At 48.4% G+C, this 20,133-nt stretch overlaps 1 protein-coding gene across 1 annotated transcript; it reads left to right on the plus strand.

The window, feature by feature from the left end:
- Window positions 1-964: 964 nt before the first annotated feature.
- On the plus strand, window positions 965-19,472 carry LOC149328667 (uncharacterized). Its single transcript, XM_089559057.1, has 3 exons — window positions 965-1,145; window positions 12,719-12,921; window positions 19,095-19,472. The coding sequence occupies exons 1-3, from the start codon at window positions 965-967 to the stop codon at window positions 19,470-19,472; spliced, it is 762 nt and encodes a 253-aa protein (XP_089415183.1).
- Window positions 19,473-20,133: the final 661 nt, after the last annotated feature.

A 20,133-nucleotide genomic window follows, 5' to 3' on the forward strand; every position in this document is an offset into this window, starting at 1 on the left:
GAAAAAGATATTTGGAATCCTCTATATGTGTAAAACTAGTTAGACACCAAAATTAACTCGTGAAGTTATCAACTTATGGCTATGCTTATATTTAATTGCTTATAGTTAACTAACCGATAACTTCATGATCATGGCGCTACCGAGCAGCTAACACTCGGTAACGAGCAAAACGGAGGACGGTATGGACGCTCGTACTTTTATGTAGCAAGCCGACGCGTCAGCTCCGGGGGCAGGCTTGGCGAGATATCGCGGGGAACTTGCCCGCGGTCCGCAGGAGAAAGTGTGGCGGTAGCCAGTCGACGCACCTGGGCGGGCTTGGCCAACGCTTGGCGAGGGGGACCACTTGGCGGGAGAGGGAGAAAGCCGGGTGGGCGGGGGGGACCAGTGTCGTGGAGGACGGGAACAGCCTTCTTGTTTGGCGCCGTCGTTTCCGTCAGTCTTTCAGTGTTGTAGCTTTCTCCGACAGCATCAATAACCCCCCCCCCCCCCCCCCCCACCACCACCCCGGTGCCACCTGCGCGGGGTCCACCCAAGACCGGCGCACCTGTCATGGAGCCAGTGACAGGACTGCTGCGGCCTGAGGCAAGATCCCCGGACACCTGGTGACCACTTCTACTGTGTGCGTGTCGCAAGCGAATCCCCCCCCTCCCCCCTCCATCCTCATCCCCACTCCCTTTCCCAGCTCCAAGCCAAGCATTGCCCCCAGTACCAGTGCTGGCGCAGCTCCCGAAGCAAGCACGCAACAGATACACCTCGGACAGCCTTCGAACATCAGCGTTCACTGCACTTCCGCGCTCGTACGCTTCGATATAGACAGGACGGCATAGCGAACCTTATTCCAGTCACCGTGCTTGTTGCCGGCGATCCTCGTGAGCCAGTAGTGCGTCATATACTAACCCGGACGTTGACGCCGCCAGGACTACGACGTACGGGTGTGCCTGAAACAGCAGCTACTTCGATGGCGATGGCGTTAATCTTACCCTACGAGGCGAACGAATACTTCATCGACCTTATCAGGGAGCGGACAGCCATCTGGGATGTTGCTAGCCGGGATTACAAGAAGCGCGTCGTCACGGAGATCCTCTGGAAGGACGTGGTGGAGGAGATGAAAAAGAAATGGCCTGCGTATGGTCCCTACTCAGCCGGTAGGTGTCTTCCTCTGTTTTTTTTTTTTTAATCGATCAATGTGCTCTCTGGAGCCTTGTGCCTGGTATGGAAAGAATAAGGGAGGGTGGCGACGTATTGATTTTGCGAACACGTTCTGAAACATTTTGCATGCACTACTTGGCATATTGATGGCATTCGTGTGTGCGAATCGGTGCTATTAGCCTATTATTCGCCGATCATAAGCTTGGTCTATGTCCTCGCGTGAAAGGAAGGAATGGCCATGTTTGGTGATTAATCTTCGACGTTTTTCCCGCTTGAACGCTCAATCGATGGCACCGCCTTCAAGGACTATCCAAATTTCGGTTTCAGATTTTCTTCATTGTAATGATGCGCAAGGCATTACTATACGTGGACCACTACGTGGAGTTCGCCTATGACCACTAAATTTTTGATCGAATTCCTTCTCTCGCCTGGTTCGGTTTCGACAGCCAAGCGATGACTAAGGCGTAAAAGGTCAGTATAGTTCGCGCGAGGAATGAAAATGTGCAATGAATTCCTCGTTCTCTGCTCGTTTTGACTCCGGCTCTTCAGACAGGCTGGCTTTAGCGTTGTAGGAAGCGAAACGACGAAGCAAAGATTATATCGCTCTTTTTTCATGCCTTCCGTTCCCGCTGACGTTTGACGTCATAGTCATAATTCGGCAGTTGAAACCAGAACCGTAACAGATGAGAAAAGAAATTCGACTATAAATTATTCAGCGGCTGTAGGCGAATACAACGTGCTATCCTATGTATAACTTAACCATTACAACAAATCAGCAGTAGTATTCGAGGAAGGGGAGAGGGGGATGTATGACGTCGCCAGTCAACCCAAACTCATTCTCTGCTCCCATAAATCCGTACTTGTCCAGAACGTGGTGTGGCTTATTTGATTACCCCTACTGACTTCGCTGCGGCTCTCAGGAGTGCCTTGTTCTGTTCCTTTAACTTCAACTCTCCTTTTGAACATTACGGTTCGGCCGTCACATGACCACTCTTCTAAATTATTTGCATGTTCTGTGAATGCCCGTGTGTTCTTCATTTTCGTGATTTCGGCATTCGTGATACCAAGATGTCACCTTTCTTGAGAGGTCATGTAAACAACTTAAATCGCCAACTTTGTTCCTAATTTTTATTTTGCACTACTTGCAGATAGTCTAGTCTAACGCCAATTCCATATATCCTGCGATTCGTTCCATTAGTTCTAAGCTGTTGATCAGTGAGCAGATTTCTTAAATATTTCTTTATTAACCGCTGCGAGCCCTACTTGAAGTTCAAGAGGTGTTCATACGGAAGACTCCAGAGCAGAGGAATGTGCAGGAAGTCGCACAAATGCCGCTGGCCGGCAGCACTGCCCACCTCGCACCGGATTCGCTCGGGCAGCCGGTAGCCGAGCGGGACAACTATTACCGTACGAACCGACGTCCAAAACGGGTGAGGCCGCCATGGGCGCCTGCACAACGCGAAAGATACCCCGCTCCTGCCCGCAGAGGGTGCCGATTATGCCAAGCGGTATTAGAACGGGGAATGAATCGTTCTCCAAGCGGGGGCAATCTCGCACCACGAGAAGCCTTCGTTTGTTTGCTATCTCCCCACGCATTTTTTTTTAGCGGCAGATGCTGACGAGAAAAAATTGGCTGTGGTTTAGCTCTGCTTAAAGCTGGAGTGATGCGAGAGCTACATCTCCCGTCCTCCCCTTCACTCTCCAACTTGGCACCGGAGGCCCTGCCGAACTCCACCCACCCCCCACTCAACACGGCGGGTGCGCACAGCTGTTGCAGCTCGGTTTCGCCGGCGCGCAGCACTGCCGGCAGCAGCAGCAGCTCTGCACCACGTGACCAACCGGTTCAAGGTCACGGAGCTGAAGAGGTGCCACGCTGAAGGCTCGAAGAGCTGGTGTACTGTAGCTGTCTCTACAAAAAGACCGGGCAGCAGAGGCAGAGCGGTAAGGGTCTAAAAGAGAGAGGGGATAGAAGGGCTACTGCCAGGCTGAAAGAGGTGGGCTGGGCCACTATGAGTACAGCGCAGGCAAAAATAACAAAAGACAAGAGGGAAAAACTGAATAGATGTCCGAAAGGAGATGAGGGATAAAAGAAGCAAAAAAAATAGCACTCGCAGCAGACAAGCACAAAACGGCTGCAGCGGACACCACCCCACACATGCCAAAGAAGGCGAAGTGCCACCACAAGTTGCGGACAGACGGAGATCGTACCGACTGAGGGAACCATCCCTCCACCTTCGGTGACTTCCGCCGGAACGAAATTGGGACTAGCGTCGCCGCTAGAAGGCTTGATGGGCGTGATGTGCGCTCAATAGAGGGTTTACAAAAGTAGGTCTGGCAACAGTGACAGGCACGCTGACCTCGCCTGACCCCGCGGTGGCGGCCATCTTTGGATCGCTTCGTCCGTCCGCTCCGTGTCCGTCCGTCAGTGCCCGCCGTTGTATCCGTGCTTGTAACGTTGTCGCCAAGAGTACTGTGCGTGGAACGGATTTTCAATGTCAAGCGAAGTCCTTTCCTGGTCTAGGGACCTCTCTTTTGTCCCTGACGGTTTCTGCTAGCGACGGCTAGATGCATATTTTGAGAGCCGAGGCGTGGTGTGATGCGTTATAGTGAAGTCTTTCCCCACATCTCTGCGTATTGCAATAATCCACTTCTTTCTCAAAGCCGTGTTGCTTGGGAAACCATGGAAGGAGACCTGCACAAATAATAAACAGGTTTTGTCAGCAAGCACCACATTATAGCTGTGGATAGGCACCCTGCACCCGCCAGGCACCGCCACCGTCGAGGCTGCGTTCAGCTCCCCCGCGCGGCCGGTGCCTCGTCCCTGTCAGGAAGGCTCGCCCCGCGACAGCGATGGGATGGCGTCTGCTAGCGGCTGCCGCTGTTCGTAGAGGCGGGATTTCGACCTATTCATTCATGAGGCTGAAAAATTCTTTCGAAGAGCGAACGTCAGGAAAGGAACGAAGCTTTTTGAAGCAGCTGGGCCATGTACACAATGTGAAAGAGGTGGTGTCGTGCGACGGGAGCGAATCTAGCTCCCCGGTGCATTGCGCAGAAAAGCATCACTGCGCCACCGAAAACGATCAAATCAACGCTAAGAAATATTTCTATCTAATACCTGTGAGCGCTGCACTCACTCAATTTTTTTTTATGTAGCTATCTTCCCGTAGACAGCGTGCAGCCGCCAGCTGCAGTTGCAAGGCAGGCAAATGTAAACACGCTGCTGCCGTTGCCGTGTTTTTGGAGCGGTGTGAAACGCTCTCCAAAACGAGCCACCTGCAAGCCTGGGGTTTTCCTGCATTTAGAAAGGCTTACCCTGAACTTTTAAAGACGGCCAGGCGGCATAGCATTGAAGGTAATTAGAAAACTGCAGTTTCTGAGCGAACGGCGCAAACCTGACTTCATAACATTCTCGTTTGCCGCACCTCCGGTGTTCGATGGGGAATACCCTGTCCAAACTACGCCTTGAAATGATGTGCCAATTGCGTAATCTGCCACTCATATTTTCTCTTTTTTCAGCAACTGCCAGGCCATTATCGCTACAACACGTGGGTCAGTATTTTGGTGATATGAAATGTCCAATGAACGATCTTTTGCAAGCAGAAGGGAATACGAGCTGCGGCGAAGCGCCTGTGCGCACTGAAACTCCTGCGGAAAACATAAAGCTTTTTGACTGGGATTCTGCAAAAAAGGAGTATCCTGGCTATTTCATGCAGGATTCTTGCAGAAAGCTTGTGCTCAAAAAGCGGAATTTCATTGCAAGGTTTGTTTAATTTCTACGCATTTAGGACAAGTGCCCTGATTCTTCGACATTAGGATTTATGATTATTGTACAAAATTACCACCCAGTCGTTCAAACGAGGAAGCAAAGATTTATCAGGAGCATGTTGCCGTTGCGCCCTAACGTGCCTTTACTGTCGAAAGAGACGCTGGACGGCAAGGCGCAGTGGAAGCGAGCAAGGATTCCGCGCATAGCTGAAACTAAGGTAAACGATTTTTTGCAGCGCGAAATTTGGGCTTCTTCCTCAGGTGTACCTGCGGGTGAGTTTCGGCGTGGCTTTTTGAGCCCACATATTATTGACAGCCAAGTCAATGACCGAAAATCGTGGGTGCAAGAAAAGAGAAGGGTTCCCAGAGAGCCATTAGCATTCCTCCGAGTCTGCTGAATTTGCCATGAGTCAAAAACCTGTCTAGGAGGTAATGCATGAGTCAAGTAAGCGTCTTCCGCATGGGTTTGACCATTGTTTGACCAGAAACCGCGCGCGCGTGTTGTCCGTCGCGAAGGGTGGGCCGTCTCCCAATGTCGCGTTGGAAATCCATAAAACCTTGTCCGAGGCGAATTTCTATATGTATTATTGCATCCTACAACACAGCAGTGTGTCCCGCTGTTGTTATGTGCCATTTTGAGCTCGGGAAGGAGGCGCACAACTGCTTCGAGACGGCGCGGCAACACAGCGAGAGTTAAGCGAGAGCTGTGAGGCTGCCCCCGCCTTCCTGACAGGGACGCGCGCGCCGCCGCCAGTGGCGCGCGCGTCGCGCGGGAGTTAGATGCGCAGGGTGCCTATACCGGAAAATCTCATCACACGAACTCTTGCGCGAAGCAGGCATGGCGCGGTGATAGCTGATTTTTAAAATTCCTTATCATTTCAGCACAGTTCCCTTTTCCCGAGGCCGCCCATTTCAGCTCTTGCATATGAGGTTAAAGCTTGAAATGTCTACTAAAAGAGGAAATAAACAAGAAATCGTCATCTTTACAAAACCAACTGATTTTTCGGGTGGCTGTCAACTAAGAAACCATCATGGGATTCGAGAAAACCCACTAGAGTGAAACGCAAGCTTCGTTATTTTGTGGATCGCGCTGGCAAGTATTCATAGGCACAGAATACAAACCTGAGCTGCGCGCTCTGGACGCGTACCGGACTTCGCACGCGTCATCAGGCGATAACATCTTTTGAAGCGGGCTGGATGTGAGCATGACGCTACACGTGTGATGCCTCATCTTTTCCTGCTTTACAGGACGCCGCGGCTTTGGCAGGCGCTTTTGTAGCGTGAAACAGGCAGCTTGGGCGCCCTAGGCAACCATTTTGCCATCTGCACAGTGCACGGCCATTTCACACAATGGCTTGAAAACTAGCTTCGGTAATCATGCCCTTGTAATAAGTCAAATAGAGAATGGCGAATGCAATCCACGTACTAAAGGCTCCAACGGATCTATTCGAGCTTTAGCGTTCGTTACACATGTACTGCTCCTTCTCCAGTGTCATTTTCCATCTCAGCACAAGCTTTCGTGAAGTTCACAAGGCTCTATTGCACGCAAAACAACCTCGCTGTTTCAGGTGATCGCGATCGCGTTCTATGAGCTATCTCCCAGTCAGAGGTACATGCCGTAATGCCTGACATGCTGCAAGTGACACTTGTAAAGCCGATCAAGAATGCAAACGAACGGTCGTATACACACCTTGTTTCCTTGCGCGTCTACGACGCTGCGCTGGCTGCAGAAAGGCACGCAGCAACATGCTGGCATTCCGAATGGAGCTTGGTGCTAGCACCGACTGTTGTGATGTCAACAAATGACGCAATCACTTGCGGGAATTCCAATGAAGCTCGCTGTGCGTGCACGAGTTCCACGAGGGCTCACGATGGCGCGTACTCTCCGGGTACAGTGAACTGTCCTCCGAGTACTCCGGGCGGCGCGGACGGACTGAACCAAACATGGCCGCCGTGCGCTGTTCATGTTTTTCTCACTAGATGGCGCTAACTTTTGTAAAGGGTCTATTGCCCTTGCTTGGGGAGGGATTCCATAGCACGTCTGGTTACCGCTATTACTGTTAAGTTAGCCGAAGAGATTCATTGCACTCGCCTTCTTTACGGCAAAGGCTTTGACGTCGTGTCTTCTTGTGACGTGATAGTAAAAAAAGAAAAGACAGATAGCAACAAGGCTTGGCTTGACCCTCTGCGCAAAACCAGCTAACCGGCGAAGTTGCTATGGGAATTCAGCAGGTTTGGCAATGTAGCGCACAGGAAGGGTTGTATTACGTGCAAAGCACATCAGTTGCCGGAGCCACCTCTAGCCACAGGACATCGCTTGTGGTGACATACGCAGCGCGAAAAATTCCGAGGCGGATGTCGATACACGACGCGGAAGATATTAATGAGCAAGCTCAAGAGGAAAGCCACGAATTGGTGTCTGTTGCTGCCAGGGTAGTGGTACGTTGTGCTCGGTTTTCTTGTCTTCGGAAGGTTTGAATGGTGCGTGTTGCACGAACAGTGGTACCAGTGAAGTTTTGCGATTTTTCTTCGTTAATGAAACCGCTGCATAGCGCTTCCATCTGCAGTAAAAGCTGCACATGGCGAAGTAGCTTTTAGCTGCTTGCGCCGTGTTCAGGTACGGTCACCGTTCAGCGCATCAGCAATGGCTTTTGCCGTCTTCTCTGGGTGTTTGATGTAAAGACGCATGTGCCATTTTTTCAGTTAAGTTCAGTTTATTTCCTTAAAGACCCCTATTCAGGGGTATTACGTAAGGGGTGGGGCTACAGATATAACATGAGGTTTGGTTTAATCTATCAGCTGCGTTAACTCTTGCTCGAATCTTGATGGACAGGTAATGGATGCGACTTGGTGGGAAAAGCCGTTCCTGTCGGATGTTGCTCGGGCAAAAAATGAGGCTGAGAATGCAGTGGTACGGGAGCGTGGACGAACAACTTGAAGCGGATGACCAGTGCGCTGGGATATGTGCATGCGGCGTACGATGTAGGGTGCTTCGTGCAATGAACTGTTGAAGAATTTGTGAAAAAGGCAGAGACTAGCAATGCGCCGGCGATGGGAAAGAAGTGACAAGTTAATTTCAGCTTTTAAAGACGATACACTGATGTCGTATGAGTATGCAGAATGAATGAATCTAACAGCGCGATTTTTAACTTGTTCAAGGTTAGCCTTCAGATAATTTGGATGGGGATCCCAGATGGCTGATGCGTATTGAAGTTTATATCTTATCAGTGACTAATATGCTAGTAATTTTAAGTCTTTTGGTGCATGGCGTATGTGGCGTTTGAGGAAACCTAGTTTTCACAGAATGGTTCTGATGTTTTGGCTGCCCACAACCTTGAGGAGAACATATGGAAGAGCAACAATGGGAGAGGTGAAAAAGCAGCACTAGAAATTTCGCTTCGCGCGTCAACGGTCAATCCGCTGATGAAGCGGCGCCACATTGCAGTGGGGCGTTCTGCACTTATGCTGCCATTCAAACCCTAAGGAGCATCCTTTCAACTTCATTTTTTAGAACCGTGAAGCCAAAAACCGCGCAGATGTGTCTGCAAGGAAATGTTGTCATGCTAGAATACTTGCATGGCTTCTGGGTCGACCAGAGGACTGCACATCGAACCATGAGCTACACCAGTGCTGTTCAGATTACTGTCAATGTTTTACATCCCAGTGCACACTAATTGCATGCTGTTTCTGATTTATGACGGGGGCCTTTTATACAAGTATTGTCATATACCAGTGGTTGTGCACCCTGTACATATGATACTGTCATTGAACGACTCTAATAATCTAGTTTCCTGCCTATTATTTCTTCACAGTTACTGGCGGTTTCGTTGCCAGGGGATTCTTCTTCGCGTTTGGGTCTCAATGAGTACACATGCTTTCGTATTTTCTTCTGACATTCTCTACCAGGTTTTGCTGTTAATGTAATGAGGTCCAGACACTGAGCTCTCCACACCTCCTTCATTAGCCAGTGACCTTCCAGCTAGCATCAAAATTTGTCATTAAACTTTAACCATTGCTGCCAAGCATTAGTCACTTATGTCCTATAGCATTTCTTCTTCAGAAGCTGAATTAGAAACTTTTCTCAGGAAAACACCAAAGGCTGTGTTGAGATGAGCTAGTTATTGAGTTGATGTTTGAGGTATATCAACCAGCACAAAAAAAGACAAGTAAAGGAGAGAGGTATCAAGTTCTCTATACAGTCCATGGACTTTTCTATCTAGTTAACATGTCTCAAGCAACGGCATTTTGGATTACATACTGTTTTCATGCCGCTTTTACACAGAACATATCCTTCTCGACGCAGCACAAAGTGATTCTTCATTTGTACAGAGAGAATACAAGCTGTAGTACATGCCTTCAGCAGGGGAGTTCTAGAAAGTGATCAGCAGATTTGAATCCTGTAAATTTGAGCAGTGTATGACACCAGGAGTTCCTTCGTTTTCCCATGTGTATTTGCGTAAGCAGCATTAGGAAGGGAAAAAAATGAATTATGCTAGGAACTAGTTGTGGGCTGATTAAACCTGGGAGAGAAGCATTAAGCACAAGTACACTTTCAAGCATACAGACAACATTCTTAGCTTGTTTTTCTTAATGCTGAGTTGTATACTTTATCCCGCATTCAAAGCTTTTCAAGTTAGATGTAGTTGGCGCAGCATTACAATGTCTGTTCTTTCAACACTCCAAACATCTGCTTTCAAGCGGCGTTATTTATTTATTATTGGTTGTCCGACCAAGAATTGGTGTTCGCACACGCAGGTGACAGCGACAGCGCAGTTAATCACAGGCGCAGCTGCAAGAGCCCTCTTAGAGCAATGATAAAAAAAGGCACTACTCAGAATAAAAATATTAGCGAGGCACTCACGACACCGTACATGCGTCAGTGCGAAAGCATTGACTGGCGCAACGGCGGCTGTCGCCGCTGGGTAACAGCCGACAGATGTGACGTCACCACTCCTACCGGAAGCTGTCAGTCAGTTTCGTCAGTTGTCAGTCAGTCGGGTTGGGATCAGCGGTGCCTAAGTGTGGCTAGCTATGGCTTCCTCCGGATTCGGTTGGGTTATAGCCTTATGATTGGATCATGGACTTTTCTCGATTTACTACATTGCATTATGCATTTTCGAAAAGGATTGTCCATTGTTTCGATAGTTATGAACTGTTTATGGATTGTTATGTGGCTAGTGTTGGATTGGCTATGGATCTGTCTTGTCGGACGAGGGCCACTAATGAGTCAAGAAATGCTTTCGCATTAAAACGCAGTCAAAAAACACAACTGCACAGCGCAGCAAGCGACTATTACTGCTGGTGCTGCTATACGCAGCTGCGGCCGACCGGCTAGGCCGAAGTGGCGGCCATGTCCGGAACAGTAACTAGATACCAACTCATTCATTAACTCATCAACATTTATTCATTAATCTCCACATCAATGTTGAATACAAATACATTATATTCACTACATAAATAATACAGAAGGACGTCCCGTAGCAGAAGGCTGTCGGGGGCCTGATAGAACAAAGAAAGTGGTGCAATGACGCACAAATCGGAAGCAGTGTATCAGGCAAATATTATAAATATACAATCTAGAAAAAAAAACAAGGGTATCAATAAAACTGCAACGATAAAATATGTAGAATCCGCAGTATGGTGGTGCCCAATAACTAAAAGAATAAGAATGGCGAGGAGCGCATATGGCAGGTTCTCTCAGATAATGAATGGCAGTTAACCAGTCGCCCTCAAGAGAACAGTATACAACAGCTATATCCTACCGGTACTCACCTACGGGGCAGACACGTGGAGGCTAACGAAAAGGGTTCAGCTTAAGTTGAGGGCAAGGCCGCGTCCTAAGGAAAGAAAAATGATAAGTATAACGTTAAGAAACCGGAGGTGGGCACAGTGGGTGAGGGAACAAACCTGGGTTAATGGTATCTTAGTCGAAATCAAGAGGAAGAAATGGGCTTGGGCAGGGCATATAATGCGAAGGCAGAAAACCGCTGGTGCTTAAGGGTAACGGAGTGGATTCCAAGAGAAGGCAACAGTAGCAGAGGGCGGCAGAAATTTAGATGGGCGGATGAGACTGAGAAGTTTGCGGGGATACGGTGGGCGCAGCTGGCTAAGGAGGGTTAATTGGAGAGATATTGGACAGGCCTCTGCCTTGCAGTGGGCGTAGTCAGCCTACTGATGATAATCATAAAATCCCCTGTGCAGGGAGCAGGGAAATGGAGATGGGACCGGTCACTGAAAAGGAATAGTCGGTGAGGTGAAATGTAAAATGTGGGTATTCCTGCGGATCCGTCTGTGACGTGTGTTTGGGTGATAATTGAATTTGGTGACGAGTAAAAATCAGATAAGGTTTTGTGGTGTATATATATATATATATATATATATATATATATATATATATATATATATATATATATATATATATATATATATATATATATATATATATACATATATACATATACACACTCTAAGAAAAAAGCCGCCCCAGAGGGGAGTAACGAATACTTTAGTCCTCAAAACGGCTCGTTAGTCCCTAAATTTGTACACGCCACTCTTCTTACCACAAATGCGCGCCGTGCGCAAACTCAACGGACTAACTGACGAGAAAGAGACTAACCGGGCGCGAACCACAGCATAGCAGCACGCGAAACTCGCGCGAGAAGACCCCGACTGCAATAGTACTCGATTTTTGAAGCGCAGGACGTGATCTAACGCCAGTGAGAGCATCGCCGCTGCCTGTGGCGAAGCCGATACCCTTTTGCGCGAGAAAAAGGCTTCATGCATCCGAAACGGCTCGCAGCTGTGCAAGTGCATAAACAGATACTATGAGCTTCAATACGTGTCGAATGTAAGTTGTAAAGGTTAGGGTTAAGCAAGTACACGTAGTTTCATATCGTTGCCATTTGTTTACGAGCTTATGTGATGCTGCGCGAGTATCGGCGACACTTAGCGAACCGGAGAGTGGCAAGCAGTCAATTCGCTGTCACCGCTGTCCGCCAGTAATAAAAAACGAAGTGAACCATCGCCTTCTATATTTGTTTTCAAAAGGCTGTAATGTGAACCTGCGAATTGCAAGAAATAAGACCATCTTATAAGCAAAAAAAGAAACGAAAAGAAAACAACTGTTGTGGTTGTGAAGTACCGGCCGTAATTTACGAACAGTTCGCCACCTCTTTTTTGGCCAAAACGTGATTTGGACCATTGTGCGGGCGCATTAAGGCTTACCGCAGGTTGTTGCAAAAGCATATGACAAAAAAATCACCATACTGTGCTCAAAACAGCAACACGTTTGATAACAATTTCAGCGGTAAAGACAGACAATATGTGTGTTTCACATATAAGGTTTTTATTTTCAGCTACGGACAGTCTGTTGTGGTGGTCTAGTCATAGCCGCGCTCGGCTCATAATGCAAAGGTTGTCGGTTCGGGTCCTGGTGTTTGTATGTATGTTTGTTTCTGTTTCCTTTATCGCAGTTATGTGTGTCAAGCTCTGTCGGAAACTCTTCCCCTCTTAATTACGCTGGAAATCATGGGTCGTTTTCTTTTTTTTTATTAAACGTCTGCTCCCGGGGACTAACTGTTGCACCCTTTCCAAGGGGACCAACAGTTACACCCTTTGCACTTAGTCCCGAAAAGGAGGAATGCCAGAGGCAGGTCAGTTAGTCCCCAAAAAAACTTACCTCTTGGCTCCTGTTAGTCCTTTTTTCTAAGAGTGTGTGTGTATATATATATATATATATATATATTTCTTATTGTGTTTTCATGATTTAGCGTTATATGGCACCGTGTGTCTATCACTGCCGCAGCCACTTTGCGGTCACTGTTCAGAAGCAAGCGGCGTGGTTACCGGGCAGAGAGACAGAAAATCCAACCCAAGAGCGGCGAGAAGTCGGTCAACGTGTACACCGGAAAATGGCGCTACTTCCGGTCGATGTCCTTTTTGGAGCCGGTCCTGAAGAACCGGGGTCCCAGCTGGACGGCTGTCGAGGAGGTCCCGCAAAGGAAAACGGTAATCATTTGTGTCTGCGCATCCAGTGTTCCACACGCTTGGGTACGGCAGTCACGCACCCACTTTTCCTTTTACGCCAGTTTGCGAACTCCAGCGTGAACGATGGATGGATGGATTGACGGGATTGGATGGATGGGATTGGATGGAGGGATGGATGGGATTCTATGGAGGGATGCATCGTATTGGATAGATGGGATTGGATGGATTGATGGGATTGAATGGATGGTATTGGATTGATGGTTTGGATGGATGGGATTAGATGGATGAATGGGATTGGGTGGAGGGATGGGATTGGATGGAGGGATGAATGGGATTGGATGGAGGGATGAATGGGATTGGATGGAGGGATGAATGGGATTGGATGGGATTGGATAGGATTGGATGGAGGGATGGATGGTATTGGATAGATGGATGGAATTAGATGGATCGGATGGATGGATTGGATGAATGGGATTGAATGGATGGGATTGGAATAATGGATGGTATTGGATGGATAGATGGATAGGGCTGAACCCTTTAAATCGGGCTGTGGCTCAACCCACCTAGCCATTACTCGTGAAATTTCACTCTTGTCTTGATTTTAGCCATCAATCAGATAACCTTCGCTTAGTTACTTCTATCCGCTTAAAATTCATTACTCTTTCACTGTCCTTGAACCCCAATGCTTTGAATAAATCAGCCCCACTGCTTTCAGCTGTAGAGTGCAGCCCTTTACAGAAATGTATCAAGTGTTCAGCCGTTTCCTCTTCCTCTCCACACGCACCTCCCAACGTGCCCATCTCGTAGTACTTCACTCGATATGTCTCAGTCCGCAGAACTCCTGTCCTGGCATCGAACGACAAGGAGCCTCCCCTACAATTATCGTAGATATTTTCTTCGGTGATTTCCTGCATAAGCATTCAGTATGTTCTCAGTGCCGATTTCTTCAGTACCCCTTATTTTTTTCAACAGAGCCCTCTCTCTATACGAGGTCTGTTAGAAAAGTATGTGACCTTATTTTTTTTGCGAACACCTGATGAATATGAAACAAGCGCGCTTGCACCAGCAGACCTTGAACCGTCGTGCGCATGCACAAATTTTTTCCCGCCTGCCGATAGCGTCAGTCGCTGGGAGGCAGCGTTTGAGTGAGGCAGTGCGCAGTGCTCTCGTCGGTTTTTCAGTGCAAGCAAAATGGCGGTGCGACAGGAGCAGCGCTAATGCATCAAATTTTGCCAGAAACGGGGCGACAGCCAAGTGGAAACCATTCTGAATATTTAGACGGTTTTCGGTGACGATGCTTAGAGCAGCACACAAATTAAGCAATAGTACAACTGGTTTAAAGATGGCCGCACTTTGGTGGAGAGCGAGCCACGCTCCGGTCGGCCATCAACATGCCGAAATGGCCAGGTCACTGCCGAAGTGAACGCTCTGGTGATGCGGGACCGTCGTGTGACTATCCGAGAAATTGAGGAAGAGGTGGACATCAGTAATTTCTCTGCACATTCCATTATCACCGAAGATTTGGCCATGAATAGAGTTGCGGCGAAATTCGCGTCGAAGCTGCTCACGGTGGAGCAAAAGCAACTTCGTGTTGAAGTCTCACAGGACACGCTGGATTCCACAAACAGTGACCACGACTTCATCAACACCATAATCACTGGTGACGAGTCTTGGGTGTACGGGTACTACCCGGAAACCAAATCCCAGTCGTCACAGTTGAAGCATTCCACGTCCCCAAGACCGAAGAAGGCCTGCCAAATGCTCAGCAACGTCAAAGTGATGCTGACTGCTTTCTTGGACTCTCGCTGTGTGGCACACGACGAGTACGCACGCCAGAGGATCAAACACTGACCAAAGAGTACAACAGGAATGTCCTCCGTCGCCTACGTGATGCTGTGCGGCGCAAGAGACCGGAGTTGTGGTCAACAGGAAATTGGCGCATCCATCACGACAATGCTCCTGAACATTCTTCGCACTTGATTAAGACTTTTTAGGCGAAAAACCAGACCCCTGTAGTTCAAAAGGCTTCTTACTCTCTTGATATGGCTCCCTGCGACTTCTGGTTGTTTCCCAAAATCAAGAGGTCATTGAAAGGAGCGCGATTTCAGACAAGAGAGGACACTATGGCTGCAACGACAGCTGAGCTAAACTCCATTTCGAAAAAGGCCTTTTCGGAATGCTTCCAACAGTGGCAGCACATCTGGGAGAAGTGTATTGAGTCCCAAGGAGACCACTTTGAAGGTAATTAGGTTTCCAACGCTCCAGTTATGGCATTTTTTTTTCTTCAGCCAAAGGTCGGATACTTTTCTAACAGACCTCGCATTTAACCTTTTTCTTAACCGATAATTGCTGATTTGCCCCCCGACACAGTCCGTGGTGGCACAGCCATTTAGCGGCAAATTGTAGCCACTTCAAGACGGTGAGTATTCACGCTATCAGAACAGTCGTTAGCTCTCGCGTCATGGAATGTGAATGTACGACTTGCCAGACAAAATTTGATCGGAAGTAGGTATGCAGTTTCTCCTGCAAAATGTGTCGGGCACAAAGTTTCAGAGGATCACCATTCTCGGTGACTTTGTGTATTGAAATAATTTTAACATATCTGCGTCAGCTGAAGCCTGCCTGACATGCTTTCAGTGTCGCTGTGCTTGATGCCCAAGCAGGAATAGAAAAAATTCTATGGAGTAGGCTATTTATTCCTCGTTTACGACTGTGAATATGCTAGTCCGAGTCCCATTGTTTCCGTTAAATTTTTACGACCTTTTTTCTTTATTTAGAATCTACCCCACACCTCTGTTTTAAATGTTTAGGTCAAACAATGTGATGCTTAGGAGCCTACAACGCATTTTAGGCACCTGTGAGGCGAGTTTTTTTCGTGGTCTTTCCCTCATAAATGGTGAAATAGTTTATAATTCAATTTATAGCGTTGAGCTGCAAATTACCAGCGCAGAACTAATTTATACCCAATTTTGGGTGTTTATTTTTCTAATTAAGCCCATGGGCTGCTTATCGTATCAGCCTGCATGCAGTTATGCTGGTGGCATAACTGCAGACGTGAGGTCGACAAGTGTTGAAGGCACGCAAAGCGACTGGATATATAAACTAAATGGACCCAGTTGTTTTGACGCAGGCCAGGCAGCGCGGACAAGTTCTCGTCGACGATCCTCAGCCTATGCCATCAGTACTTTCTTGGCTGTTCCCCATCAATGCGTCTGTGGGGATGCTGAAGCGGTATCTGTCGCGACAGCCGATGTCGTCCCACTTCCTCGATCCGAACGGGCCAGCACGGAAGTGAGCATGTGCTCGCCGCAGTATGACTGTCGCTCAGGTAGCTGACTATATCATAAAGGCGGGGACACATGTGCGAAAAGTGCGTGCGATTCGCTGCGGCGCGTCGTTGCGACCGTCGTCGCAACGACCGAACGCAGCTCGTCGCATGCGTCCAACCTGCTGGATGCCAACGACGAGCCGCATGCGACAAACGCAACGACGGGAAGCAGGAGCCAATGCGAGCGCAGAGAGCGGCAGCGTCATGATGACGTAGAGCGCGATGCTCAGGGCGCTCGGGGCCGAGCCATCCCGTCTGCCGGTGTCATAAAAACGAGCTAAAGTGTGTTCTTGACTTAAATAATAAACCCTGGGATGAGAAATGTGAAAGAATATGTCATTTTTGAGGATCGCTGACCAATACTGAGCTGCTGCTAAAGGTAACGACTGCGATACAGGCAAACTTCTTTCCACAACCGCTTCGCAGCTGCCGCTGGCCGGCTCGCCTGGCGCCCGCTCGCTTCGCTGCCGAAGGCGTCGCGGAAATTGACCATATTATTACTTTATTGTGAGATCATGCTGTTGACAGTAGAGCGATGTGTGGAGTAGGCCTTTTATTATAGCTCAGGCGACTTCCGAAGCGCCGGCCGCTGCGGCTTCGATACGAAAGAGGCTATAGGCCTAGCGACGACCACGGCAGCCAGGCAGTAGCAGAGCTCGTCGCCCAGAGCGCCCGCGAGCGGTGCCGTTGCCGAAAGCTCGCAACATAAGCAGGCATGCTTTGTCGCTGCTCGAGCAGACTTTCTGGTAACAAGGCAATCTTGTATTTTCTTGGGATATTTGTACACGATCACAAGCAGCGCTGAGGCACCGCTGCACGGCGGCGAAGTGTGACAGCGGTTGTGGGCGGAGCTTGGGTAGAGCCGCGCAGCGATGCTCACCGCTCCGTGTGTCCCTGCTTGCAGTGGGATGGCAGATAGCACGCGACGATCGGTGCGGCGCGTCGGCGAAGTTGTCGCACATGTGTTCCCTGCTTAAGAGAAGGCCGATGCATCGCGGCACCGGAGAGTACCTAGCAAGGAGATTAGAATGAGTAACTGGCGAGGACAGCGGGGAACAGCGGGCCCAGGACAGGGCTACTGATACGTTGGACACACCTCATATTTTAGTGCGCTAGCTCTGAAACCCCCAATCCGACATTTCGCCGATGTTTGTCTATCCAAAGACTCTTCCCGTGACCTTGACGCTGCTCGGGAAGTGCAATCTCGGTCTCAAGAGGCTCATTAGTGGCAGCACCTGCCATTGCAGGGCAGTGGCGCGTCGCTTAATCGCCGCACCGCTTAGCCACGAGTGGTATGAGGACTTCCAGCAATCTGTGAATGCAAAGTGGAGAACAAGTAATTCGGCATACATGGGCATTAACCATTTACTATTTCGGATCACACCGTTAAAGGGACACTGAGGAGAGCACTATTAATATTTTTTTTATAGTAAAATCCGATAGTTCGGCATGTCATGGCTTTGTTGCCACTTGGCCGGCAGCGAAAGATGCATTTATTTCTAAGAAATTTGGATTCGAAGTTGAAAAAGTTTTTCCCGCCGCTCTGATTCAAACTTGGGATTCGTCTATGACGACAGAGGACTAAGAGACGTGAAACATGACGTGCACATGACGTAACGCAGACTCCGTGATTTCTGACGGCCAGCAGTGCGGCCTGGCAGCAGCCGAAAAGAAAGCTACCGCCGGCCGCACGTTGAAGGCATCTATCGGCTATTGCGGCCGTCGCTACAGTCGCTTCGATTACGTTTGCACTGGCGTTTTGCCAGCGTTACGATGGATCTCGTTCTCGAAGTCGTCAACGAAGTTCTCGCAAATAGACACCTTTAGCATACCGTGTACCTTGTTACCGCTAGCGGAATACCGGGAGCCCGCCTACCGCCGGAAAACAGGCGCTGATTTGTCCCGATGCTTCAGGAGCGCGCGTAGCAGCCGGGCACGTGGCGCCATCTGGCGACGTCAAGGAGATTTGCGCATGCATTGGCTGCGCCTCAGTGATGCATGGTTTCTCGGTTCCTGGTGTTGCTAGAACGAATGGTTCTAGCAACACTGTTTTGTTCTATGATCTCATCACTCTTGTACTTGCGAGTTTGGCCTGTGGCGGCGATAGCTGTATTTTGGTTCTTGCTCTTTTCTACGTTACAAGAGCTTTGTTGTCAGTATGAGTGGCGTTTTTGTAATCAGGAGCTGGTATTCTGTCGATACAAGCCAACTTCAATTTCTCCTCAGTGTCCCTTTAAGGACATGCCTATCTCCGAATTCGGCGATCGTTGTCTTGAGCCTGCCTGACCCTGAAAACCGGGCCTGGAACTGAAACTGAACTGCTAGCGCAAATAATTCTCATTAGGCCTAACCACGCTAAATCATCCGGCATTTTTGTTTTTTAGGAGACGTACCCCGCTGAAGGTGATGATCAACTCTGCCTAACTTTCACTTTCAGCTCCATACATAGTGCACCCAGTTAGTTGAGGGCCATTTTGATCATATCGACGATACCGGCACGTCTGTCGCTGGCGTTCAGTGCTTTCACAATAGGCGATATTCAAAATTCCGCAAGTGCGCTTTCCTGCATAACAATGCTGCCCAAAACAAGATGGCTGACCATGCGTTTCCAGCTGAAACAAAGCAAGAAAGAATAGTTTTTTTTTTATTCTTCCAAAATACGTTTCTTACGTTCTATCCACACCTTTATCGCCTGTCCTGTAGCCCACGTAGTTTCTTTATAGCGAAGTCGGCGATCTTGTTTTTGGCAACATAGTTATGTGGGAAAGCGCACTTGCGGAATTTTGAATGTCCCCTATTGCACATCCTTTTTTTTCTGCGTTTCGTTTACAGGACATTATGCGTTCTTGTTATCTCTATTCTGTAGCCACCTCCGGAATCCATCGATGAGGTCCCGCTGCCTAAAGATCTGCGCAAGGAGAAGGTACAGCCACGCATAGTCAGCACCAGCTCAATGGCAGGCGAAACTTGGTCTTCTCCTGATGTGTGCCAGACCCCGCTTGACTTCAGCTTGAAACGTCCGAGAGAGCCCGATGCCCCCTCGGCGGAACAGTTCGAGTTGGACACGGGAAGCGAACCTGCCCCTAAAGCAGTGCGAACTGACGTGGAAACTGCCTACTACAACGATGCTGCGATGTACTTCGGGAAGTCTGTCGCGGCGTTGCTTCAGTCCCTGAGCCCCAGAAAACTAGTCAGGTGCCAGGCCGAGATACTTGGTGTGATTGAGAGACACCTTGAGGAGTGAACGAATACAGTTCTGTAACTCGCTTCATTTTGTGGCACCGAAACCGGAGTGCATAAAACACTTTTCTTCTACTTGCTTGCGTACGTAACATTTTCTGCAGAAACTACTGCAGCGAATCAATGATAATTTTGGCGTAAGTCATTATTTACGTCATCGGACCGTCTACGCTACACTAAAACGTGCGCAGTGCATAACGCGTGTGAAGGTACGGTCTTGATGACAGGAAGAGGCGGCTAATTTTTCTTAACGTGTTTTTTTTATTTGAAATGACTCATAAGACTTTACTAAATATGAATGACCAAATGAAACTGGTCTTCTGTTGGTGATTTGTTCATTAATTTGGTTTCCTTGCCCTTGTTGTTTTGGTCTCGGCTCAGCAGTCAAATAGAACAGTGATGTCATAACTAGGTACGGGATCTTTTGAGTTTACCCGCCATCTGCCCATACTTCTGCGCATCTTTTTTCATTCTTCGTCCAGACTGCAAAAGACTGGAATGATCTTCCCGTTGACGCCATGCACCATTCCAAGCCACAATATTTCAAGCCATCTATTGAAAAATTATTTTGTTCATGTAATAACCCTTAACGGAAACTAATACGTTTAGAATATACGGTGGGCTATCTAAGTTATATTTTAAACATATTTTATATTCATGAATTC

Source organism: Amblyomma mixtum, chromosome 9 (assembly GCF_055824585.1).
Source record: "Amblyomma mixtum isolate Tamu chromosome 9, ASM5582458v1, whole genome shotgun sequence".
NCBI classification, from domain to species: domain Eukaryota; kingdom Metazoa; phylum Arthropoda; class Arachnida; order Ixodida; family Ixodidae; genus Amblyomma; species Amblyomma mixtum.

Coding starts and splice junctions, on each gene's coding strand:
- LOC149328667 (XM_089559057.1), top strand. CDS start 965: ATGGCGTTAATCTTACCCTACGAGGCGAACGAATACTTCATCGACCTT. Junction 1,146..12,718: donor GTATGGTCCCTACTCAGCCG/GTAGGTGTCTTC, acceptor TCACTGCCGCAG/CCACTTTGCGGTCACTGTTC. Junction 12,922..19,094: donor AGGTCCCGCAAAGGAAAACG/GTAATCATTTGT, acceptor TCTATTCTGTAG/CCACCTCCGGAATCCATCGA.